Below are 27,555 nucleotides of genomic sequence, written 5' to 3' on the forward strand. Positions count from 1 at the left end.
GAGGGAAGGAACAGCAAGGAAGATCTTCAAGGGAATGGGAGAGTAGAGGAGATCATGAGTATTAGTATTCATGTTTATGTAGTACAGTACACCTGGCTTAAATGTTTCATCCGAATGGGTCAGCGAGGAAAATCAATACCCCGACTGTGCAGAAGAATTGGATAATCACATTTAAATAATGAACCGATAAAAACTGTATGTACGGACAGTATCAATTAATTGTCTCCTCAGCAAACATCTCACCTGCATTGTGCCCCAAGCCATTTTAAACAAACACCTGAAATTATTTGACAAGCCCGTGTCACTGAGGTTTGGTGTGTATTTATTCACCTGGTCCAGCGCATCCTGTTTCTCTCCCTCTGCCTTGAGTTTCTGATCGACAGCCTCTGTCAGCTCCTTCTCCAGCCTCACAGCCAATGACCTGCACACGCAAACAAAACAGCTGAGCTTTATTATCATTCTAAAACAAGGCTTATTTATGAAAAAAGTAATAGTTGAAGGGAGTAATTATTTTCGGCTACATTTATTTGGTTATTTAAATGAATTTTATAAATGCATTATTTCCATTAGTGCTCCCAAAACCAAACACAGACAGAAAATCCCGCTCCGCGTTAGTGTTTAACGCAGGCCCATGAAGCGTGAGCATGTGTGTGTGTGTGTGTGTGTGGCAGCCGAGCTAAGGGAATGTGAAGGGGATCAATATGAAGGGGTCTATTCCTGCCACGCACCGTGCATCTGCGTGCGCGCGAGTCAGTTAGTGTCTACGAGCGTGTGCGTACGCGTGTGCTTGTGTGCTTGTGTATGCCGGCTGCCCCGGCTACAGCCGAATCAATACGACAAATGATTACCATTTCCACAAACCTCCCTCCACAGCCTCACTTCAGCCGCTCTTGAGCCTCAACACCCCCACCAGCCCTCTGCACACATATATACACGCACACACACACACACGTAAACAAACAACCCCCACTCTTGACCCGTCCCTCTAAAAGCCGATATAAAAGCAAGAAATTAAAACTTTATGAATAGTAAAAGCATCTGGGCCTTTAATAGCCAAAAGTTTTTTTGACCATGATCTGAAGTTAGCATATTATTGATTTTACAGTTAAAAAAAAAAGAATGACTGGGCAGGGAGAGACCACAAAGTCAGCATCTGTCTATTAGTTTTTATTGGCATTTGTGTTAAAATGACTCATCCAAAAATATCAAAACCTTAATACAGAGTCCAATATTTACCCAACTAAATCTTTCTAACACTGGTGATAAATGTATTTTATACTTTATACTTAAGTTAATCAATCAGTCTATTAAAGGCTTAAAAAATATGCAACTTTAACATACTACCACTTCTGTCTTTTTTTTGGCTGCTTATTACAACTTATTATTTTCATTATCGTTTAATCTGCCAGTTATCTTTCATATTTAATTATTTACATGCTCTACTGCAGTTTCCCAGGACCCAAGTCCTAAAGTGGTTTCATCAGATTACAGGTTTTGTCCTCCCAGAAACACAAAACCCAAAGACAATTTCTTTTCAGATTTAAGAAGCTTGGGAAACCTGGCTTTAAAAAAAAAAAAAAAAAAAAAGATCTTTAAATGAATAATTAAGTAATAACTTCTCAAATAATGCCACGGATAACCGTATAGTCGACAGCAGAAGGATGCCAAAAAGAAGAGAGAAGCATGTGGCAGATATCTCTGGGCCATCGGTGCTCTCTCTAGATCATACAGTTTTCCTTGAGTAAGAAGTAAATGATCAAAAAGTAATGATCAAAAAAATTATGAAAAATGAAACCTTGATAGTTATGAAGGCATACCAGCAAGAGTTTGGCAACTTTAATTAATTTTCTTCTCAAGTGATTAGAAGGCGAGAAAATGAAGAACATAAATCCTTATACACTTGCATAATGAAAGTAAATTATCACTGACTCCACACACAATCACTGACTAAATGTTCCACAGCAACTTTAAAGCTGATCCTAATAAAGCAGCTCACTGGTAGCAAAAGTTGAAGTAAAAGTCATACAGCCAAAACAAAAGGAAGAGAAAATGTCTGATGGATCGGTCCATGGAGAGAACATATGATAGGATGAAGAGAGTGGGAAAGAGAAAGGAAAGAAAGAGAGGAGGCGTCCTGTGGAGAAAGAAGGGGGATTTCCCACAGCACAGATGGAAGCCATTAGTATGGTGCTGTTGCTTAAAAACCTTTCATGTCTTTGCAGTTATTAGATAATACCCAGTTAACAGTAAACAGCATGATTCTGCAAATGGATCTAATATGCAGGCACAGCGATTGTTTTACCATACAGCATCTAAAATTGGTTAAAATCTAATAAAATGTAATAATTCAGAATGTAACCTATAAAGTCTCCATACTGAGTTTTAAATTGTCAGTTGACGAGCAAAATGTTCCATGGCTCAACTTAACCAAGAAACTCCCCGAGACGGAGACCGTAGCAGTGAGGTCACGTCGAAGCCAAAGCCGCAACCACAACTATGCGTGCGCAAACAGCAACACACAAACACACAGTCGACTGGGTGATACATGTTTGCTGATGTCATCACCGCAGCTCGGGTGAAACAGAGAGGTCAACCAGGGGTCTCACCTCTGAACTCTGAACTCCATGACCCAACATCTGCTTACTCACCTTCTCCCATTATATATATATATATATATATATATATATATATATATATATGTGTGTGTGTGTGTGTGACATGAATTAAGGAACAGATGAAAAGAAAGCAGTTAACATGTTCAGGGATAATCTAACATTTTGCTTTGTAGACTCAAACAGTGTATGCATTTAGAGCTCAGGGCTGTTCTGTTCGACACATGTTCAGTTAAAAAGCCTACTGTACGTCGCACGTAAAAGTCTAAATGTTTTTGATTACTGAGCTTACACAAGGGACGACAGGAAATGGGATGAGAACGGAAGCCTCTTTCCCTTTTTCCTTCTCTTGCTTCTTACCTTATTTTCTCCTCTGCTAGCTTTCCTTCATTCAGGCACCCCTCCATCCGCCTCACCTCCGCTGCACGAGCTGCCAACTCCTCCACTGAGCAAGAGAGAGAGAGAGAAAGAGAGAGAGGGGGGGGAGACAGGAAGAAAAGTGTGTGATAAAGAGCAACAGTTCACTTCAGACACACTCAGGATTTGTTAGAGAGTAGGCCTAATTCAACTAACCACATGACAAAAAAAAAATAAAAAAATCCAAAAATACCAATAAAATTGTCTTAGATGGCTCTAGATGCAAAGGTGATTTTGTTTTTGGAAATGGATTAAAGAAATAACTATCCAAGATGACCGCAGACTTACACAGTACTTCATATCTTCTAGCAGACAAACATTAACTGCATGATTTACAAAACCTGCATACAAAGAGGTCTTTATTGATTCTTGTCAAGTTCAGCACGAGTGGGAAAACATGAACTGCGAGTCACCTTCACAGCAAACCGAGAACTCTGCCACAGAAGAGGCACTGAATGCCTTTCAGAGGCGGAGAAGGAAGGAGTGAACACAGTGCACTGCTTACAGTTGGTTGGCGAAGCAACCTTTTGTTGAGAGACAAAAGGAGTGCTCCCTGATTTCGTCAATAGATGGCACTCTTTACCTTGAGCAAGCCACTTGAGCTCATACCCCTGACTGCAGCCCTTCAATCACATACCCTTTTCAGCCGTCTCTTCCATCTACATGCAATAAAACCCCATTGTCCTACACTTAGTAGTTTAGCACACTGAGAATGCATAATAAACCAGTAGTCAGGTTTCTTGGTTAGGTTTGCTTTGCGGGACCTATTCAGTTTGAATTTAAAATTTAGGATTTGCCCCCCCCCCTCCCTTTTTTTTGTTCTCTGTGCTGTTTTGTGAGTCAATGTTTCTTCATAGCTCTTAAAACCTTTTCACTAAATTCAGTATTCATTGAATATAACATAAACTGTCAGCCATCGGTGACCGAGGCTAGTGAATATTAAGAAGGTGTGTGCACTGAATATGAAGAGGTGTGTGTGTGTGCGTGTGTGTGTGTTGAATATTTACGGGACGGACCTTGACTTTCTGTGTGTGTGAAATAGAAATATAGGAAATGTGTGTTTCTGTAAGGCTTTTAAGGCCACACAGCAGCCTAGGATAGAAATGGGAGGAAAGACTGAAGAGGAGGAAGCCAAAACCAATACCATAAAGGAAACAATACAGAAAAAGAAAATCCACATTTAATAAAACTATGACTAATTTATGGTTTTGTTGCATCAAAACAGTTTAAACTAAAGCCCTAGGAAAATTGAAGCTGCAACTGCAATTGCTAAATATTTAACGATGTGCTTTTATTTGTGTATCTATGTGCATGTATGTGCCCTGCCTTGGCTATTTTACGGAACCTCAAGGTGAAAGTTTGCTATGAATCTCAATAATCAATAAAGTCGAGGTGCGAAAACTTGAGATGGGGATCAAATTCGTATTCGAGGCATTCGCTTCGCAGGTGACCTCAGTGACACCTCCCACCAGGGGAGGCCACAGAGAGAGCAATTAACTGTGTAGACTGACCGTTTACACAAACTCTCTTATTTGTACTCAAACTATCATAAATGAAGGTGCACATGCAGCTGAATAACACCAAGAATTAAGTGAAAAAAAACAGCTTGCTGAGTTGCTTAAAATTAGTAGAAATATATCATATAAATGGGCACAAAGCAAAGTAGTGCAAACACATACAAGTGCTTACTTGAATGTGGTGTATATTTGGCTAAGTAACGATTGATGACCAAATACTGACAAATGTTTCCACATAAAATGAGGATCTGCAGAGGGCTGTCGATTTTGACACTTCTCTGTATCTTAGTGGTAAAAGAACTGCAATCCATATCCTGAGGTCTGAGGCCCTTTGCAAACTGTTTTTAGTGGCTTCATGAGTTATGTCCGTAGTTCACAATCTAAGATCTTCAGTCCTTCTCTTTCTTAACCCGTTTATTCTGTCTTCACAACTTATGGTGTGACATTAGGCCACAATGTAACTCTCTGCCGATCTCTCCCTCTCAATGCCTTCGTAGGAGCTTCAAAGCCCATCATACAGCATCAGCCTATAATCACAGATCTGCGGTCAGATTACCCTGCTCTCACCGCTAACCTTTAACATGAGAAGGATGAAAACCTCGCTAACCCTGAATCAGTGGTTGGGGCTAGGCTGGGCCCTGCATGGCCCCCATAAAAGCTTCATAAGGCTTCATGGGAGCTTCCTTTGGCTTTGTTGGGGGGATTCGGAGTCGGCTAAGGTGCTCCCGAGAGATGTCCCAAAGCCTCCCAAGACTCTTTCTCTCGCTTTCTGAAGTTTCATGGGCTTGCAACACTGCTTTTGGGTATAAGCCAAAAGGTGCAGACACACAGCCGCACACTGTCATGCACACAAATACACCACAAGAAGACCAAAAAAAAAAAAAAAACACACCTCATATGCACACAACTGTGAACACTTACAAAGACAAAGACAAACACACGCACTCACACAGACACACACGTACGCCCCAACACACTCCCCTCTTGCTCTCTCCTCTTCGCTTTATTTACAATCCTCTGGCAGCGGTACAAGGGCCCGGGGCTATAACACACGGCACCTAATGCTCAAACTGCCAGGTAATCTCATGTCTGACATCCCCCTTTGATAGAAACTGATCAATAGACTCTTGTAAAGGAGTCATTTTCTCTGATGTTTCTACCAACCACTTCTCTCTATCTCTAACTCTCTCTCCTTTTCACTCTCTCTTTCCCCCCCTTCTCTTTTATTAGCCATACATTTATAATTCATATTTCAGCTGGGCTGAGTTTGCTCTGAGACAAGGGGGTGGGGGCTGGTGTGTGTGTGTGTGTGGGGGGGCTGCTTCTTTGTGTAATAAAGAACAATAGTGGTGAAATGATGGGGAGAAATGCCAGTGTTTGCTGCTGGTTCCGGTGAACAACAGTTTTGGGGATCGATAGAGTGTGAAATGGGATTATAGCTAGTAATAGAGGTGAATTGGAGGAGAGAGGCCTGTGCACGTGTGTGTCCAGGGATCTACACTGGATAGCAGCACACACACACACATGCACGCACGTATATACACACACACACACACACACACACACACACACCCACCCAATAATGATTTCATCATCTTTAGGCAGATGCACATCAGCAGCACAGAGGGGTGGTAATATCACATTTCTGTTTTGGTGGAAGTGTGGAAATAAGGATGTAGTGTTTTTGTTTATGCTGTTATTTCATTTGTTGTCACACAGCATCGCATTTATTTTGCATCATAACCAACCTTACAACACATCTTATTCAAGATGCAAGTTGACTCTACCAGTCATGTTTGAATATTTTCAAGATCCGTCCCTGCTCGCGTTCCACAGGCAGATGCTGTGAAAACAGCCACTTAGAGTGCACCACGTGTGATTTGGCTGGAAAACAGATTGCAAACGCAATCGTCCCTTCGGTACACCTTTGTGTGTGCTTTCTGTAATTATCCATATACGCCGCATGTTCGAAATTGTGCACAACAGTTCGCTGCATGCGTTGCACACACCCTAGCCTGCTCCAAGAGCCATAAGTGACAGAGTGACAGTAAATTTGACACAAGCACCCATACGCCAAGTTTAAGGACTTTTTTTTCTCTATCCTTTTTAATCACTCCTTTCTTTCCAGTCTCTTCATCCTATCCTGACACAGTCTGATTGAATCCAGCTGCCTTCAGACACTTCAATCTAATCCATGTGACACTTCCCCGGTTTCCAACTCACTCTTTTTTCCTGCTTCTTTCTTTCTGTCTGGCCACAAAGACCTTTATATAATATCCATTACATCCCAACTACATTTATGTATTAAACTGTATAATGCGCATTAACAGCATTAGAGGTAAAAAAAAAAAATGCTTTTATAGAAATCATAAAAATGGCAATTTATGTTGTTAATTATCTAAATATCAACATCAAAAATTATGTCGGCCTGATAAGATTGTTACTTTTGAAAAGCTGATACTGGCTGCGACTGTGTTGATATTTCATTGCATTTTAATTTACCAGCTGAATAATTCTGTTATTTTACATGAAAATTTACAAATGACTGGGTTATAAAAAGCTAATAAGTTATGTAAAGTCATGTAAAATATCTTAAATAGACATTTATGCTTAAATTATTCTGGTTATAGTCACCACTAGCATACCTTGTTTTGTTCACACATAATTGTATACCTCTCTGTGTGTGTCCATAGTTTTCTTATTATTTTCATTCAAACCCATTCACTTTCACAGTCCACTCTGTCTTAGATGAGATCTACTGTTATTAAGCAACAAACAAACCCATCACCACTCAATGTAATGTTTTCATAATGCAGAAAGAACCTCGACAAGGGCTTCATGTTAATAAAAAGGCCCTTTGTTCATGACAGTAATTTCTCAAGCTGACTCCTCACCCAGTTTATTCAGACCATTTCTATATCCAGGTAAACAATGCCCCCCTTTGTTATAATAATGCATCTTTATTCTTCTTAAGTCATTACAATAGGCTCTGCATTGCTGGATTGTATTTGCTGAAGGTAAAAGCTGAATAATATGTGGTTTTGTGTGTAGAGTAGAGTTGAGGGAATGCGTTTTGATCACAGACAAAGGCCAGGCTACACAGCGTTGTCCTTCTGTCTCTATCTTGTTAATGAGCAGTGTTCAGTGAGCAAGCCAGCCACTGTCTGCCACAGAGAGAGACCTCAGATTCATCTCTCTGCGGACAATAGGTGATTGTGTGTGTGTGTGTGTGTTTGTACCTTGGAGAGCCAGTGTGTATGTGCTAATTAAAGCAGTGGGAGTTGGAAGAAATGGCTGTGAGCGTGCGTATGTGAGGTGTTTGCCTGGCGTGACCGTCGATGTGTACGTTAATTCTTAATGAGACATTTCTGTACCCAGAGAGACCCAGCCATCACCATTCCTGCACTGACACACTACTACAAAGGCCACCATTGGCCACACGCACACATGTACAGACACACACAGAAACCAGATCATTACCATACAGCTAAAGCAGTGCACCATTAAATCAAACCTCTATCTACAGTGTGTGTGTGTGTGTGTCTGAGTTAACATGGTATGCAGACAGCTAGCAACAGAATCACCACATTGCTGGCTAATTTGAGCTAACTGATTGAGCTAACAGCAGTGCAGGTGGTTCTGCAACAAAAGGCAGGACAGACTGCATACTGTATACTGTAGCTCCTCTGGTATGTGATGGGCTTCTGATGGCCAATAATATCCAAAACCTTAACAGCAGGGAACTGTTCATAGAGAGCTAATAATAAAAGCAGGGTGATGAATGGATCAAGCAGTGAACTGACATAAAATCTTTGCTTTTGGTCATGTTGACTTGCTTTTAAAACACTTGGATACTTAACCGAGCACCGGTGAAATACAGCCTAATTTTCATATTACACTGAGCGTAGTGTCAGTTCCGGCAGGTCACAAAGTCAATCATAGCCATATTCCTGTCAGATCAGTTGATCTCTATGCTAGACCACAGCCTATACCCTACAATGCATCTACAGTAGCTGGAAAATCTCATGAAGACCACACTGTGTAAGCATCCTTAGGTACCTACAGCTGCTGCTCATCTGCATGCCACATTGCAACCAATCTTCATCCCAGCTCTTCCTTTTCATGCTGTGCCTGACAATGTCATATAATTCATACAATAATATTGTCTTGTTCTTGCTTTCTCCTTATATAGCAGTGACCTCCCTGAGCAGTGCCAAAATATCAAATATAAATAATTACAGACAGAATCTTCCTATAATTATAGTGGTCCTAAATGAAACATGTATATGTAATGAACATGGACATATGGTTGACTGAAAATTATCAGCTGATGACTAAAGAGAAACGTGGAATGGCATCATGGGTAACTTATCAGTTTATGGACTGATTGCTACCTGTCACTTGGTGGCTGCTGCGTAGCTCCTCCAGCTCTTTGCTCAGCTTCCTGATGAGAGTGCTCAGGGTCTCATTCTCTCTGATAGCACTCCTCATCTTCTCCTGCTCCTTGTGTAGCTCCTCCTGAAGTATCTGCGCCTTTCTTCTCTGTACATCCACCTCTCCACTCTTTCTTGTGGACTCTTGTCTGGCCTCCTTCAGCTCCTCGTGTGACTGCCTGAAGAGTGTCACCTGTACCTGAAACATAAGTAAGGGCCAAAAGAAACAGTGAATAAGTTAAACATGTAGCATTTGTGGAGCTCTTCAGTTTGCAAGACTTTGTTTATAATGCAGATAAAAAAATACATATTTGCACCTGATTTACAGGCAGAAAAGACACAAGGTGGTGGAAATGAAGGTGGATATTTAGGAACCAAGCAAATTTCTTTTCAAATAAAGTTTCCTCCAAAATGTCTTTAGTGTTGATGGCTCCGAGCTCAGCCCCTGAATGTATGACTAACCATTCATGTAAAGGATTTGACTCTTGTATAATTATGTATATATGCATAATGATAAAAGTTAATAATGTGTATATGCATTATGCATGTGATAAATGTAGATGTACCCTTCAAGATATGTGTACCTACATGACACGGACTCATTATGTGGTATTCCATAGGGAAGCTGTCTGGAAGAACGGGCAAGACCTGACAGGAAGAGAACCTGCTGCAGTTGCCCGTGTGTGTGTGTGTTTGTAAGAGTAAACGCATGTGTGCATTGCATATAATTTTGGTAAGTATAATGTGTTTTGCTAATATGTGACAAACACACATTAAATGTGCAAAATCAAATATTACCATTTCTACCTACGCATACACGGCTAAGCAAGCATACACACAAATACACACACGCACACATATAAACAAATGATGTGTCCAAGACTGCCAGGAATGTTGGCACTCTGCCAGGCTACAGTCACCACTTTGAGTAATTTGAATATTTAGTGTCCCATTGAGCTCTTAATTGGAGTCAATTTCACCAGCCTTGGCACCGTTTGGTTTTTTAATTAATGGCGAGGCAATTTGTTTCTGCCAGACAATCGCAGGACATTCACATGAGTGGTGGGTGTGTGGTGCCCGTGGAGGTGGTTGAAGTACTCCTCTTTGGGAACTCAAACATGTCCTTAGAATAAAATGACTGCATAGCGAACATTTAAGGACAATTGGAGACGCTTCTGAATTTAAAAGCAGATGGGACAAAGGTCAGATTAATATAGCTCTCACTAAATTAGAGGACAGGTCAGCAGATATGCATTACTTTAATACCTTTTGGGTGTTCGCCAGTTCGAGCTCTAAGGATGCCACTTCCTGTTTTAAATGTATCACTTCCTGTTCCAGCTGCTTTTGGTTGCTCCGCTGAGTATGCTGGGACACAGCAAGACTTTGCTTCAGGTCCACCTTTTCCTGGGCTCTACGGGAAGGAGAGCAAAGAGTAACTGCCTGACCAAACTGCTCTGTAAAGATGTATTGTCCAAATTAACACAGTGTAATAACACATAAACCAGATAACAGATTAATGATTAGTGAAATTAAACAAAAAGAAAAAAGATTTAAATACATGTCACATCCTCCTGTGTCCCATTTAGTAAGCAGACTGTTAAGAAAATGAGAGAGAGAGAGTTAGGGGGGTGGGGTGGGGGGTGGAGACTGATGAGAAGGGCACGAAAGGAGAGACAAGGACAAAAACCAGGATCAGCCGAGGAGAATGAGAGTTTTATAGACTCTGTTATTACTGTCTCTCCAGCTCTGACTTCATCTGAAGAATAGTGTTTTCACACACCGCAAGGTGTTCAACCTGCGCTGCACAGCGCTGAAAAAACACACACAGACACACACAGAAAAAAAACGTGAGCAAAAGTGTAAAATAGAAAAGAAACTTTAAATATAAGCTTACATTTAAATTGATCTGCGTTACTCCTGAATACTAGAATGTCAACAAATTTTATCTCTCAGTTATCACTGAAAATAACTGTAAGTATTGAAACTGTAGCAGATATATTTTAATGTCTCATTGTGATGATAATACACAGAATGCGTAATCCCAACAGTACCAGCCAGGATATTACCTTCTGCAGCTGCTGTCTGAGTCTTACTAGACTCAAATACTCCTCATCAGAATGAGAATGGCTCTGTTGATAGAGCTGCAGGTCACACTCCACGGCAAGTTTCTATAAGTGACGAGAGAGAGAGAGAGAGTAAGTGATATAGATAGAGAGAAGAAAATATTTTTTTTTAAGAACGTGCTGCTTGGTTTAGTCTCGTTTTAATCAGTTCAACACTGACAACCAGTGAAATCCATACCAAAACCCACTGAAGCAAAAACTCAAATAGAAGCAAAAAAAAAGCCAGGTCAGGTCACAAAATTGTGCATTTGCAATGAATTGCATCTCAGCAGATTAAAGGCAATGGCACCGATGGGTCCTTAAGAACACACATTACTTTGTGTTACACTCATTTGTGTATTGATTTGCACAGAGAAGCCTGACCTTGGTGTTCCAAGCACAGTATACAAACTGTAACGCAACAAGTTCAAAATTCACATGTGAATCGAGATCAGAAAAACTACGACGAGCTCTGCAAAAATGAAAAGTGTAACTCATTGTTTTCAACTCCTGAGAACACTGTCAGGAGGAATATTCTCCATTTTTTTCTTCCATAAATTGCTTAATGTATCACTATCCTCAATCTTAGTCTATTAGCTGCTGTCCTTTATACGGCCAAATTATGTAAGTAATTCAAAAGTAGACATCTTTGTAGGAGAGGGAAGAAATCTTACTTATCTTAAACTGTCCATCTTTATGTTATAGTGAAATATTCTTTAGTCGAATTTAAATTGACCAGTAGAGATAGAATTAAGATACTACACTCACAATCTGAGCAAGTCAATGTTTTATCCATTTACCCCCAAATGTGAAATACTACAACTTCTATCCTGTTTTTATAGTCATGTTTTAAAACAACACTGCTTCCTGTTTTCTACCATTTATTTCTTTGTAAACAGGGAATGAAAGGCAATAGTGATTTTAGGGTTAGCCGAGCCCAACAGTGACATGAGGTAGCGAATTAGCAGGACGTGAAGCTCCATAAGAACTCCTAACCTCTTGATAGGCGCCTTACAATCAAAGTCATTAGCCAGTGTAATAAAGGGCCTGAGATACAGCCATTCTTCAACAGCCTAACTCTTTTATAACCAACAGATTAAAGTTGATTGGATTAAAATGACATTCTGCCCGTCTGACCTTGGCGGCAGCAGTTAAGTTCATCCAAATTAAATTTCTCCGTAATAAAGATGATTCATTTGTTGCCTGACGTAGTAAATATAAAAAAGAAAGGGGGGGGGGGGGGGGGGGGGGGGGGGGGGGGGGGGGAAGAAAAGATTAAGTGACACACGCCAGTGTACAGATGCACAAAATGCACACACAAAGTAATATATCCATGCATGCACTTGCACAGCATTAGTGGAGCTGGCAAGCACCTGGGTGCACATGCAAAAAACTGAGACTCATCTGAGTTAAGCTCAAAAAAAAAAAAAAAAAAAAAAAGCATGTAATCCAGATCTATTTTTTGAGGATGTGGGCGTGTCCTTAAAAAAATATACAGTAAGACAATAAAGTATGTAACAACACTTGTTTCCTAGTTTGAAATGAAAGACTGAGCAGGTTTATGGGCAGCTTTTCCACTGATCTCACAGTCAACCTCATTTATTACAAGACATGTTTACATGGAATTAGTGTACACAATGAATCACACTGTTTTCAGATGTTTTAATTCATGTAGTGCAAGGAGAATAACTCTGCTGCAAGAAAGGCTAACACTGTTTGTTACGCAAACAAATCAGGATTTCCACAAAGATATAAAAGATTCACTATGTACTGAATTTATATGTGTGTTCATGTCTGGATTTATCCCTTTGTTATTGCTGCGTAAGGAAATATCGTAATGTATTAGGAAAATGTTTGCCCTAACCTGCTGATTGAATGCATCCATCTGCTCCTCGAGGGATCTCACCAGGCTTTTGAAGTGCTCCACCTTTTGCTCACTCTCTCTTAGCAGGTTGTGACTGGCCTGAAGTTCATCTGTCAGCTGGTCAAGAGCCTCCTGTGAACTCTCCCACTGACCAACCTTTTCCTGGTACCGGCGTTCCAGCTCTGCCAACTCTTCCTTCAATGCAGAAGTTGCTACCTGCGACTCTCTTAGCTACCATTTAAACACAGTGAACATGTAGTTGGACTCAAAATGAAAGAAAACATATGCAAGTCAGAATCTAATGGCATTTATTTTTTATGGAAAGGGGATGCAAATTTCTAAAAACTGCACATGCATTGATATCAACCATTATTAACCTTTTCCTGTGGATATCGTAGTTCCTCCTCCAGATGTTGCACATGCTCTTGCACCCTGCGCACCTTCTCTAATGCTGTAGTGTATTTTTGTTTGAAAACTGCGGCTGTTTCTTTCTGCTCCTGGGTTTGCAAATTGGCGTCTTTGAGCTCATCCTTTAATTCTTTCACCTGCTGAGTAAGACGTCCCACCTCCTCCTCCTCCTCCAGATTCTTTTCAAATGTATCAACCTGACGGCAAAATCAAATAGAATACAGATGCTGATGTTGACCTTTGTGCTTGATAACAAAGACCAATGCAGTTAAATTTTAAAGACAGTGGCACTGTGGCCACAAATGTAACATGTGCATGTGTGAAATAACCAGTGTGCAGTAGGAAGACATAAATAATCTCACAAAATCTAAACTTTTACATTACATAAACTATTACAGCAGCAACCATCATCATCATCATCATCCCCACAATGCTAAAAACCAAACAGTGAAACCAAAGTCTTTACTTGATTCTTCACGACTAAATGTGCCTTAAAAAAAACCCTCTGAAAACAGACACATGCTAGTTTGTTTAACATGGTGTAATGTACTGCACTGCTCTACAATAACCTCTGTCATAATGAAAGAGGAACTCAGGAAGTGAAACCAGGCTTAATCCTGCCGTTACACTAAGAATCCTACCGTGGCTCACCTTTCAAGGGGAGAGGTTGAGAAAGTTAAACCCGCTCTAACACTCAGCTTGAGTTCATCCACATTAATCCCGCTCTAATCTGGATCAGAACACGAGGGTTTACAACTAATGACAGCCAACTAGTTAGATTTCAATGGTTCACCATGGCTCGGTTTAACCAGGGATTAACCGGGCCCACAGGACTAACACGGGATTGAAGGTGGCACGACGGAGCAGAGAACTTGCTCATGCAAAAGGAAGAAAGAGACAAACCAGAGAGGAGTCATCAACTCTTATTCTCTATTTTCGAGTGAAAAACTGAGCAACCTGTGTAGGTGTAGGACCGCGTGTGTGGACTGTTTAAAAGCATTGACTCAGCCCATGCAGCCTCTATTTTATCTGAGCGTGATGGTGGTGAATGGTGAGTGTTTTACAGGGTTGTCTGAGGTAACGGTTTAAAAATCGCACTGAGAAGCACACAGTATAAAGTAAGGTGTTGTATGCCAGCTTTACATATCAAAGCTATATTCATTACTTGCTCTACTTGTGTCACTGTATTTCTTCCCTTTAATGAATTCACTATCCTACAGGCCAAACGCTAATGGTGGACTTTGCATTTATCTCTGTTACTGGATGAAAGGCCTCATAACAAGACTTAATGGGGACACTATGGCTTTCTTGTGACCATAATCAGAAGCGTGTGCTTTGGGGAAACAAACAACCCTCATTAAACATGATGGAAAACACATTTGACCCTCATGACCTGACAAGCCTCATTTGGCCTGATGTTTGAGTATTCATTGCTGTCACATGACTACCCAAGTTGACCCTAAGTTGATAATAACTTTATTCTTGGTCTACATTTCCCTATCTGTATTCATGTTTAGTTCCAATTAGATGTGAGAGCTGGACAAACAGTAGGGTCATCGTGTCTTGTTTAGTTATTCAGATGATGTAGATGGGAATATATGTAAGTTGACTACAAAATAAAGCTTGTCTGCCGCAAATGAGTCGCTTTGCTCTTCCTGGCAGAAAACTCGGACTCCTCGATTGTCTAGCGTGATTTAGAGCGCTCGCACTCAAAAGCACGAGTGCATCAGATTTTTCTTTTTATGTTCCTCACTGGATTATCACAGTCGATGGCTTTTCTGTAGGATCGTGTCTCAGCTGACAGACAAGCGAGCGCACAAAAAGAGCTGGCTTCTCTGTCGTTATGTGCTTCTGACTTAAACTGTCCTTGAGCTTCGTGACCTCCGACTCTCAGTCTTTCAGTGTGCTGTGCATTTGGCCGAGCTCAGAGTTGTTCTGCTTCAATCGGCTGCGAAGCACGGCGCCGGTCCCCCTCCGGGGTTATGCTTCAATTTTGTGAGCCTGTTTCACAACTTCCTGGTCAGAGTTCAACTGATCCATAGATTTCAGAAGAAATGAGTGAAAGTGAAGAGGAAGAGGAGAAGAGAGAGTTCCTCTTTACCTGCTGCTCTCTAATACGGAGCTGCTCTTGTAGCTGCTGCTGTTCTTTCTCCTTCTGGTCTTTAAGGTGCTCGATATCTCTGACCTTTCTGTTTAACTGACAGGCCTCTTCCTTGTGTGCTCTGATGGTGCGATTTAAGCGTCTTACCTCTTCCTCCAGCGCTGTCACCTGAGCCGAGAGAAAGAGAGAAAAAAAAAAGATGAAAATCGCAAAGGATGGAGAGGGAAAAACTTTACATTGGGATACCATGCACACCCAGACAGACAGAAAAGACAGTGAGGGGGTGGCAGTAAGCAAAAAGTGAGTGTCAGGTTTGAGTCAGAGAGTTTCCCAGTTTAGTCTCAGGACCAGCTGGGAAAATGTAGGCACGGCAAACATGAATGAGTAACGATTCCCTTTTCCTTAGCTCCAACTTTCGAGGAGCCTTTGAGCAAGGTGGTACGCCTCCCATCGCTCTGATGGAGCCGCTCAGTAGCCAACAGTAGAAGACTGCTGCTGGTTTGGGCACTTCCCTTGAGTAGATGTGTGCAACTCTGTGGGTGTAAAGCAAGGAACTGTTGAAAAAAATAAGGGTGATAACTGAACCCAGCCTCGGCGTATGAAAGAAAAAATAAATAAATGTGTTTAAAAAAAAAAAATGGAAGAGATTTGAAGCCCCAAGACAGATTTCAAACCTAAAAAAGAAACAAATCCAAAATAAACAGCCTTTTTTTTTTTTTTTCTTTTCAGGGAACACAACTTAAAAATGACTAAATATGCTGTTTTAAAAGGAAAAGTATGATCTTTTCTTTTCTATGAATTATACTTTGTTCAGTGAAATCTCAAAAAAACAAAAAAAAAACACCACACCTGGTTCTGTGTTCCTCCATGCTTATGTTCAGCTGCCTTCATTTCAGCTCTGAGCTGCAGAATTAACTGATCTCTGCTTCGAACCTAAACATCCAAAAACGAAGATTTAAAAAAAATTAAAAATTAATTCCAATAAATTGCATACGCTGGCATTTTAGCCTCTCCAATTCCTTTGGTTAAAGAGACGGACCTCCAGGTGTGAGGTGTGGAGTTTCTCGTGGCTCAGAGCCAAGTCAGCCTCCACTTCGGCTTTGCTCTGGTTGAGGTGGACGCACTCTCTGCTTCGGTCCTCCATCGCGGCTCTCAGCTCGTTCCTCTCCTCCTGCAGCTTCTCCAAAGCCTTTTCTTTTCGAAGCAACTGTTAAATTTGCGCTTACATTAGCATCCACAATAGGGGGGAAATACTTTAACTAGTCAAAGAAGGAAATATAACCATGTATTAATGTATTAATTCCAAGACTACAAAACCCACTCATCATCTAACAAGCAATTCACAAAAAAAAAAGATAATAGACTGATTCAAATGGTAAATCCATTATCAAATGCATAAAACAGCAATTACAATAATCTCATAAAATTTTAATTTAATTTCACTGTAGTTAACAATAATATGAACCATTAATATTCTAACAATCATTCTGATGAATGATGAAGCTGGTGTGTTTTTCTTTTTTACCTCTTTTTGACACTCTGAGTGTCGCTCCTTACTTTCTGTGAGCGCCTTCATCAGCGTGCACATCTTAATCTCTCTCTTCTGTATCTGCAAGATGAAAACACTTTTCTCATTGTTTAAATACACACATTAAACACAAACACACAGTTTTGTTCAAAATATTGTGGCAATGAAACGTGTTAAGACTGATGCTGCCTGGATTCACTGGCAACTCTGTCACCGTTTACAGAACTTGAGATAAGATATGAAAAATTTTGTTTTCATATTTGTGTTTCAGGTAATGGTGGCAGTGGGCAGATGACGCTACATCCAAAGCAGCGGTTGTTGATGCTTCTCTTGAGTATACAGTACGCCTCACAATAGCTTGTGTTTGTCTGTTTCCTTGGTGACCTTCCCTAATTACCCACTTCTGCTCGATGCCAAACGAGTGCGTGTGCGTTCATGTGGGTGTGATTCTGTGATTCTGTACGTGTTGACTGCGTCCTCACCTTGCCAGGATCTTTTTACATTTGAGGTCAGTAAAAATGGCCAGGTGTGGATGTTGAGCCAAAAAATTCCTAATTAACTTTGGGATATTTTTGAGATGGATGACTAACATTTTAAAGACGTTAAGGTTTTCTTTTAACCTTTCAGTGGTTGAAACATGAATCTAATTATCTCCAGAAAAGAGGCCTGTATTTTGGAGTTGGAGACTGAGAGCATTAGGTTGTTGTAGATTAGTTAACCTTTTATATATTGGCATGAAGCAAAGATATGTATTAGCAGATATGCAATCCTGTGTTGGTGGCTGATCTCACCACAATATCACTGTTGTACTCGGCAGCTTAAAAGAAAAACAATGACAGTAATAATAAAGAACTGCTAGGTTTCAGTCTAATTTTAACAGCTTATTTGTTATAGTTGAAGCCGACAAGTTTTCACTTCCAATTTATAAGAGTCTTGCTTTCAGAAGTGAGTCAAACGCTCACTCGCTCACACTCTCTTTCTCTATCCCTCCCCACCTGCCGTCTGTCAGCCATGATCTAGGGATCTTTTTTGACCAGAGTGGAGGGCTTGTTTGTAACTGTCCAGGGGGATTGATGGAGTTAACTTGGCTCTTTGGCCTCTCACCTCTGGCTGTCGGTGGCCAGGCTCACTAGGCACACTAAACCTGAGCTATGGCAAGGGGAAAAAACAAAACAAACCACTGCATGCACACACACACACACACACTGCTTTGCACGTATCAGTTAAACCACACATGAGCATTCATGTAAACACTTTGACTCATACAAACAGGTAGTACCCTGGTACCAGAATGATACCAGTAGTGTTTTGCATTCCACAGACATCAGATAAAATAGCTCAAACATGTGCATACAGACCAAAAAAAAAAAAAACTGACCAAAGCTTTTATTCATCTTACAAACACAAGTCATTCCACTTACCCATAGCAAATACTGCGCTCTCTTCCTGCCAATTTTTAAATCTTAGCTCGATTCATCTTTGAGTGTGTGCGCGTGCATGAATTCCCAATGTGAGCGTGTGATAGGCAGAATGGATGTTGATAAACACCGGAGGACGTCGTGTCAAAACAGACAACTTGTCAAAACGACACGCTAACTAGGTCAATCACAAAGTTTAAGGAGAAACTTTGGAGTGGAGCTTTGGTTTATGCATATCTCTACCTGGATGTCTATGTGTGTGTGATAAGCTCCTGAACGAATCTGCAGGAGGGGACCTCCAATATCGAAGGTATTTTTAAATCAATGAGCTCTTAAGTGCATCCCAGTCTCAATGTGTTCACACATAACGCACGCACACAACACTCGGCGTAGATAGAATCCCTACTGACAGGCAATGACAAGATAAAGAGAGGGAGAAAAAAAGGGGGGGGGACGACAGGAGGGGGAGAAATAATATTTGAACAGTTGGGGGCGGGTGGGGTAGTGAAGAGGGTGGCGGGGATGAAACAGAGATGTGGCAAGGCAAGAAAAGAAATGAGCAATAAGTGAGATCAAGAGAGAAAGCAAGGAGAGAGAAAAAAATCTGTAAGCTATTCTGACAGATGTAAAGCACTGCGGCCAGGACCGATGTCTGTCCACGTCCAACCTTTAAGGCTTGTACAACTTTCGTCAGCACTGCTTACCTTCCGCTGTACTGCTCTTACTCCTTCCATTTGTGATTGCTTTCACCTCCTTTTTTCCATTTTAAATAGTAGCGCATTTGAATCATGTTTCTGAAGTGCTTCATACACAAAATAAGTGTCCTTGCATTTTAAGGTAAAGCCCAAGTGAGAAAGCTGAAGACACACTAGGCTGGAGATGTGTCAGTAGATTAAAAAAAAAAAATATAGTGGACAACACACATGCGATAGTGTGCAGATTTGTGTTTTTGAAACACAATTTAATTTACTTTGAATAGTCTCCGTGCGGTTTTGGGTCACTGAGACACAAGTCTCAGTAGTGCGTATAGAGTCAAAGATTTTAAGACTTACAGTAAAGGGTCTGAAAGACTGAGCCAATACCTCACATGGCAATAAAGCTCTGGTGTGAGAAAGGACGGCTCTATAGCAATATTTTGTGGCTTTTACTGTCCACGAGCCAAATTGCCACAAATCAGAATCCTCGACTCAAGAAATCCCCTGTTCTGCTTCCTGTGTGCATTTATGACCCGAACATTTAAAGAACAGTCTCCAGAGAACTGTGTGTGTGTGTGTGTGTGTGTCTGTGTGTGTGTGTGTGTGTGTGTGTGTCTGAGTTCCTTTTGGTCCTGGGAAGATGAAGTAGATCGGCTCTAAGACAAAGCCTCTTGTGATGTTAATGATTTTATTATTACCATCAGAAGGCGGTTGTGGTGGTGGGGTGGGGGTTACAAGACTACAGCCTCATGTCACAGCTACAGCATGAGGCTGCTCACATGATGATGATGATGTGTGAGTTAGCTCGATGGCAAGAACCGCAAAAAAGAAATTGAGGGTAAGTAAAAGAAAAAAAAAAAAAAAAGGATTTCAAGATTAAAAATGAAGGAAATTAAAAGAATTACAGAGGAAGCTGTGCCTGTCCAATTTCTGACAAGCCTGTCTTTATCAAAAGTGTGTGCTTTTAATAAGGCTCTAAATTTAACACGGGACATTTACATAAAAAAGGGCAAACATCTGCTTTTATTTGATGGATTTCCTGTGCCATGTATGTCGTGTCATTCACGAAAACTTTCAGCAACAAACCGCAGCTGTTGTGAAGATATCAGTATCGATGTTCGGTGAAATGTTGTTTGGACTTTGCAACCAAGGATGCAGTTCAAATGATACCACAGGAAAAGAAAAGAAAAAGTTAAACAGATGTTTCAGTGATTTCTAATATAAATGCCGTGTCCATGTCTGTTTCCCAGGAATTTAGGTTAATTGAGACTTTAAAGTGACTAGAGAGCTTGTTCTCTACAGCACAAGCAAACTGCTTCCCTTTTTGTTCTGAGGACAGATGTGCAACTGTACGTGAGCCGGAGAGAGAGCGAGAAAGTGAATCAGCAGAGTACAGTTAAGATGAAGGAGAGAGCTTTGACAGTATTTGTTCAGCTGTGCTAACGTTTGGACATTTAGAGCCGAGGAGAAAAATACTTAATGCAAAGTTCTCTGTTTCATTTATATCTGAGAGGGAGCGGGCACGCTCGCTCTCGCTCCCATACACCTACTGCTGCCGCTGTCCACACAATGACGGAATGAAGTGTGCATGAGGGAAGGCAAAGCTCCAAATGTGTGTGTCCTTGTGTGGGTGTGTGTGTGTGAGAGAGAGGGCTTGTAATAGATCAGAGACAACCAGTTTTGGTGCATAAAGCAAGGCCAGATGTGAAGCGGAAACCAGATCCCCGGACAGAGCGTAATGGTCCATCCTTTGACTTAACATAAAAGACATAACTTTAAACACACACACACACCCACACGTGCGCAGATGTACAGCAAAGGTAGCTGCATGAAATGTGTGCGTCCTACAAAACACAGCAGCACAAACAGAATTTGGAGCTCTCCTGCATACGATGACTTAGCTCTGATGACTTGTATTTAAGGAAGTGAATGTTTGCTTTCGTCCTGTAAATGAATTCATGTACGCTCCTTAATGAAAATATTTTAAATCTACCTGAACCCCATATAACATGAGCTACTGAGGACTATTTTTAAATGGGCACTCTAATAAATGGGTGACTATTGTAACAATAGCCTCATGGATAGCCAGCAAAATCCTGACCTTGACCTTCACCCTAAAAAATATGTTGAAAAAGGGTATTGTCAGTGAAGAGGCATGCCTGTGACAAGGACCGAACCTCGTGTGAGGCGTACCTTTTTCACAATCCCGAGCCCTTGAAATTTTGCAATGGCTTTGGGAAAAGTATCTTTGCAACCTGGTTAATTGAAGGTTAAATACAAACCAGTAAACACTAACATATGCTTTTGGTGTATCACATAAAGAGCAGGAGGGGGGGGTCTAAGAAGCACTGCAGCACGGGACCACGTGATTTCTGAGCTTTACTGTAGTCCCAGCAGTTAAAATCCCATTTTAGCGGAATAATCCAAATTTTTTGCCAAGTCTGTCTTCATCAAAAGTATGTGTTTTTAATAAGGCTCTAAATATCAGAACATCCTATTACCCATTATCTAAAACCTTATTATCAGCACTATTGTAGAAATAGACAATGCCTGTCACAGTGAATATTACATTTGAAAATTTCATATTTAAATGAATCCCTCACCTGCGCGACCCATCTTATCAGGCCCATTGTGGGAAAAGACAATGCATTACATTAAAGTGAATATTATATTTAATCTCCCGTTCTGTAGAAACTTCGTATCTTTAGATTAACCATTTTTTTTCCTTCCACTTTGTGAAGAAACTGTTCCTTTAACAGAGAGGAGGAAAACTCACCTTTAATGTATCAATTGTCAACAATTTAAGGGAAAGAAAACACACTTGTCCAAGTTCAACTGTCAAAGTAAAATGACACAGTCAAACAAGCAAGACTTTACAAGAAATCATATTTTAATATTTGATTTAAAAACCTTGGAGACGAAACTTGATTACCTTCTTTTCACTGGTGCGACGTGCGTGCGCTAATTCCAGCCGTAGACGTTCTACCTCTTTGCTCGCATGGTGCAGCTGGCCCAAGATCTGCTGTCTGTCTGCATTCAGGCTGGTGGTGGTCTGATCCAGGGTCTCCGTGATATCATTTAACATAACCTCACTTATTTGTAACTGAAGGGTGAGCAGAGACGGGGAAAAAGAAAAGACAAAGAGATGAACAGTAAGTACTGCATGTTTTAGATGTCTGTGGCTAGAACCTTTAAGCATACTGACAGCTGAAAAGAAAGCTGTGGTGGACAGACACACAAGGAGAAGAATGGGCGAGCCATTACAATCAAATACAAATAAGAGAGGTGGGAGATGAAAGTAAAATTTAGAGATGTTTGCCTCCGCTTTGTCTCCGTACTAGTGAAAGGGAACATCATAAAGGCTTTGTGCCAGGCTAGGGACCCCTACAATTACCGCTTTGACTCGGGACCAATAAAACTGCTTGACTACTCGTCATAAAGCTGTAGGACACTAACTGGAGAAGTGCTTCTAAAACCTGGAGGCAGGGTTCTCACTGCGTTGTGATCCTTTTGTATTTCCACTACATCAGATGCATCAAAAAGCTTTTATTAAAAAAAAAAAAAAAAAAAGCATCACATGATGTTTAGCTGGGCCACGGCCTCTTTTCTAATGTACAAAATCATTCAGGCAACAGAAAGGAACTTGTTTATTTTCAAATGGTTACTTAAAACCTTTGACACTGCAAATTTCAAAAAGTCAGCCTGAGAACATCAGTAACATGATGAAATGAAAATACAGCCTTACACTTATCACATTTAAGCTGCTGGCGCCTCCTGAATGCACCAGTGATGTCAAAAAGGTAATAAGGAAATTAAGTTAGTGTTAGAAAAGTAAGGGCGTAAAGTCGGCATCTAAGGCGGTGCTGCTTTTATGTCGAATGTATTTCATTTAGTTGGCTGACAGGAACCCACCATGCTAAAACACTAAGGAGCAGACAAATGACTTGGTTTGGCCAAGGACACAGTAAATAGGTTAATTTAAGCCTAAAACACATCACTGCCACGCGCCACTCTGATATACCTAGAGGGGTGAGAGGAGGAAAAGAAGACGAGAGAATGAAAGAGAGGGAGCGAGACAGAGAGGGAGAGAATAAAAATAAAGAGAGAGAGAGAGAGGACAGTGAGAGAAACCTAAAGGCCATTCCATTCATCATGCGTACGACTCTTTAATGTTCACATTCATTACCACTGATTCTCATTGGGGCAAGAGAGAGGCTGGACAAGGGAGATGAGAGAGGAAAAAGACAACAAAGGATGCAAAAAAGAGGAACGATCTGAAGAAAAATAATTAATAGAAAAGAAAAAAAAACCAAGCCAACATTTAACCCCCCCCCCCCTTGTTCCTTCTAATGGCTAAGCGATATTCACACAAACATGTTTCTTTAATGTACGAGGCCTACCCTCTGCGGAGCTAAGATGGTGGGGATGAGTTATTAAATATGGAGAGAGGGCAAGAGAGGAAAGGCAGAGGAGGAGGAGGAGGAGGAGGAGGGGAAGAAGGACTGATGATTAACTGTGAAGGAAGTAAAAAATGAGGAGAATTCCCCGATGTACCTCACTGGATTTGATTTAGAGAACAGTGCCCAGTTCTGTTCCTTGTTTAAGAAGATCTCCTCTCCTCTGTGTGCACGTGTGTGAAAGGCAGAGTGTGCTACCTGCTACGCTCTGCCGTGTGGCCGGGCTTTCTGTATCCTAGGTTTCTCCTCTATAACAAATGTGCTCTTCAGAGACTTCTCTGCGACTCGCAAACTAACCGCATCCTCGTCGAGGTGCTTCGCGCGATCCTCGTTCTAGGCTTGATTTTTAGCTGCAGATGAAAGTGCTTGCAGGCACCCTTTCACCTGAATCCTAAAAGTGTTCATTTCAAGTTGTGCTGACATTTGTCCTCTTCCTACATAAAGCTGCTCACAAGGTTTGTGTATTTTTATTTTTTATTTATTTTGCTTGATTTTTGTTTTTCTTACAACCAGGTCAGGATTTCTAGAAAGACACATTGTTGCTGAGTTGTATTTTTTGGCACTTAAAGCCAAAAACCTTTTAAGTGCTGTTTAGATTCATTATATTCAAGAGAGGGCATTTCTGCAGCCAATATTTCCAGTGATTGTGATTGGTGTCCCAGGTTTTTGAGTTGTGTATTCTGGTTTATTATTTGATCAGGATTATTTACTCCACTTGTGCTCTTACTGTACTTTTTGAATAGGTTCAGAGGTTCAGGTTCAGACAAAAATCCCTCCATAATGTGATGTGATTAAAACTATAATTGAGTCTTAATATGTATTAAAAAAAATTTTTAAAAGTAGTAAAACCAAGGTAAATTTATTTCCACTAAATAATAAATGGCATTTATAGAGCCCCTTTTCTAGTATTACTGACCAGTCAAAGCCACATTTTTCCTTTACACATATTTAAATAGACTAAAGAATAAAGCACTTTACACAGTGCTCTATTCTTTGCACTTTATTCAGCACTTTATGCATCTTGCATTCATTCTTACAGCCAACTTGGAATCACTAACTTACCTAACATGCACGTCTTTAGACTGTAGAAAGAAGTCTGAGCACCCGGAGAAAACCATGGCAGGCACTGGGAGAGCATTCAAACTCTACAATGAAAGGCCTCGTGATCAGGGGAGGCGAAACTGCTAATTAGTGCACCACAGTGCCGCTTTAAGTAACTGTTGGGGTGTGTGTGGTGTGTGTTACTGTACATGAATTTGCGCTTGAGTAATTACTGATATAAAAAGACCAATAATTTTAGAGGAAGCAGACAGTGGTTGAACTCCTCACCCCAAACATGAATATGAGTGTGTGTGGGCCTGTGGTTCAGAGCCCCTTACCAAATCAAAGCCCCTATTCATTGGCACTCTGTTAAATGGACCTGTGTTAGATTATTAAGGAAGCGCCACAGAGAGTCACTGCATACACAAGCATTAACTCATAAGCACACTTAGATATACCATACACACACACATATATACATAATTCTGCATGCACATGCACGCACTAGCAGAAACCCCTGCATATTTATACTTCTATCAGAGGGGATAAGTTATAATTTGTCAGGCAGAGCGACATGCAGATATAACCACAAAAAATATGGAGTTAAAGACACATTCACAGTGGGCACCACCACCACCACCAAGAGCAGACTGTGGTCAGGGGCATGTGTCTTGGCATCGACACAACCTACCTCTGCCTCCTTAAGTGAGCCTCCCAGACACACTTCCTAGTATTAAAATGTCCCACCCAACATAGCATAACAGTGAGTTAAAGGTGGTCATCAATGCAGTTAAATTATCTACAGCTTTGCTAATGGATGGTAACAATTATAAGCAATGGGCCACCCAGTATTATTGCAGTAATGAATTAAAATCCCTCTTTTATCTGGATTCTTCGCCCCAATTTTTTGTGTGACTATTGGGAAATAAGTTTTACAAAACTAGGACAATAATGTGTTAATTTCCGTGCTTCAGCCAAGTTCAACATATTACACAAGAGAGCAAAAGTTCTTTATGTTAAACCATCTACAGTGCAACGGGGATTTCAAATGAAAAATGAACATTTTGGCAAAAGAGCACATTTTTACACATTTTAAATATTCTTGCCATCAATGTTAAACCAAGTAAAAGCAATAAGATCTAATTAAAAGTCAGCTTCTGTAAATGTTTTACTATACTTAGTTATGACTACAATCCAGACTATTAGACAATAGCCATATTTCACATGCAAGACACAATTAAAGGCAGTGCTCTGCATCCACTTAGTTACTAGAGAAAGTCTTAGCTAATATTCAATATTAAAACTAAAGAAAGATAATGATTTAAAGTCTTACAGAGCAGCAATAGCTACTACAAAATCAGCCTGGATTCATGTAAAGTACCCAGGAGCCAAAAGACAGAGCAATGCAAAGTGACTGATGGCTCAGAGCCTTTATTCCTGTTAGCTAGTGCCAGACATCATGGCACTTTCTGTTCCTGTGAACAAGTAAAGACTGAGTATTATTTTTGCACCAGCAATCAAGCATTATAAGAGCATCCAGAGTACAAGTCACATTTACCTTGGAAAGACAAACAAACAAGATATTTAAAAAAAAAAAAAACTATATTGTCACATCTGATTTGTTATGAGCCTGTAAAACAGTATGTTGACATTTTCTTATTCCCACTCACTGCAGGTCAGGCCTGTTGATCCAGCTAGTTAAAGATCTCAGTGCCTGCCAAAATCCCTCCTATAGCTCAAGGTCTTTACAGCACTGACTCTCTCCATAATATTGTTACATAATTAATACATTACGGTGATTTTTCCCATCTCCAAATCTGCCACCATCAAAGATGATTAAAAGTTCCCATGTGGTCTCTGTGAAGTCTTAATTCTCCAGTGGAGGAGTATAGGACCTTGGCTGGGAGTCCGGAAGAAAGAATATCAGATTTGTGATTTTATTTCAAATGAGTGCTTAAGCCTTGGACTTTCATATTAGTAGAGCTCCTATTGAGAGAGAAACCTCAATCTGATCAAGTCTCATTACTTTAGCAATCAAAGTTTCGCCCCCGGGGTCCTCCCCTCAACTCCTGCCTCCCACCTCCTCTCGTCTCTCCTTTTTCTTTCTCCCCTCCCTCTCCTAGCCATCACATGTTTTTGCCACCAAGGCAGAAGAGAGGAGAAAGGGAGAATGGCTTGCACAAATCCTTGATTGGCCAAAGTCTATCCTCCATCTAGGATTACGAATAGAAATGGAACATTTGAGGACAAAGGAAGGAGGGGTAAGATGGGAAGAGACAGAGAAGGAAAAAAAGAGATAGATAGTGTGTTAGGGAGCGATGTGAGTTGCAGAGTTATGGGCACAGAGAGAGAGAGAGAGACAGAGAGAGGGTGGCTAATATAATTGAATTAAAAAGATGGAGCGGGGCCATTTCTAAGCAGGTGGGAGTGTGGAGTGAGAAAGAGCAGGCGAGATATTAACTTCTAATAAAAGAGAGATTAGAAAGTGGCTGGGAGGACTGCTCTGTCTTTACCTGTGGGAGTGACGGCCCCCACATAACCTTTCACTGCAATATGCACACTGATATTGGCCACCATATTATGAGCATACTACACACAGACAGACAAATACATGAGCATTCACGCACACGTTTTCACCCCAAAGAACCACACATGCAGTGCATACAGTATATAGACACATATATGCAGAAATATACGACATACGATGAGATATACAAGCGCGCGCGCACGCACACACACACATACACAGAGTGCATTATCAGCTCTCATGCAATGATCCAACAGGCAGCAGCTATCAGATAATGAAGACGCAGCTCTTTGGGAAGCTTCTGCCATACAGACAATTAATTAACTAATTGGTCTAATGAGCTTGTTAATGCCACGCTTTTTTGGCAGCCTGTGCGAATACATTAACGAGGCTAATTCAATTAAACAGGTGCAGATTTCACAGCTGCTTCTCTTG

At 40.8% G+C, this 27,555-nt stretch overlaps 2 protein-coding genes across 2 annotated transcripts in view; both read right to left on the reverse strand.

Annotated features, from left to right (window-relative positions):
• Positions 1-10,619, reverse strand: part of LOC115799192 (polyamine-modulated factor 1-binding protein 1-like) — a 32,632-nt gene extending 22,013 nt beyond the window's left edge. Inside the window, exons 1-5 of the mRNA XM_030756213.1 lie at positions 10,538-10,619; positions 10,246-10,390; positions 8,941-9,178; positions 2,973-3,057; positions 331-421 (exon numbers count right to left, since the gene is read on the reverse strand). Of these exons, the coding sequence (XP_030612073.1) occupies positions 331-421; positions 2,973-3,057; positions 8,941-9,037 (273 nt within the window). The 5' untranslated portion in view covers positions 9,038-9,178; positions 10,246-10,390; positions 10,538-10,619. The remainder of the gene's footprint in view (positions 1-330; positions 422-2,972; positions 3,058-8,940; positions 9,179-10,245; positions 10,391-10,537) is intronic.
• Positions 10,620-10,708: 89 nt separating this feature from the next.
• LOC115799193 (trichohyalin-like) overlaps positions 10,709-27,555 on the reverse strand; it is a 56,212-nt gene continuing 39,365 nt past the window's right edge. Inside the window, exons 8-16 of the mRNA XM_030756214.1 lie at positions 22,028-22,198; positions 16,980-17,063; positions 16,494-16,661; positions 16,304-16,387; positions 15,455-15,622; positions 13,323-13,550; positions 12,946-13,176; positions 11,046-11,147; positions 10,709-10,789 (exon numbers count right to left, since the gene is read on the reverse strand). Coding sequence (XP_030612074.1) covers positions 10,709-10,789; positions 11,046-11,147; positions 12,946-13,176; positions 13,323-13,550; positions 15,455-15,622; positions 16,304-16,387; positions 16,494-16,661; positions 16,980-17,063; positions 22,028-22,198 — 1,317 coding nt within the window. The remainder of the gene's footprint in view (positions 10,790-11,045; positions 11,148-12,945; positions 13,177-13,322; positions 13,551-15,454; positions 15,623-16,303; positions 16,388-16,493; positions 16,662-16,979; positions 17,064-22,027; positions 22,199-27,555) is intronic.

Source organism: Archocentrus centrarchus, chromosome 20 (genome assembly GCF_007364275.1).
Source record: "Archocentrus centrarchus isolate MPI-CPG fArcCen1 chromosome 20, fArcCen1, whole genome shotgun sequence".
NCBI classification, from domain to species: Eukaryota; Metazoa; Chordata; class Actinopteri; order Cichliformes; family Cichlidae; genus Archocentrus; species Archocentrus centrarchus.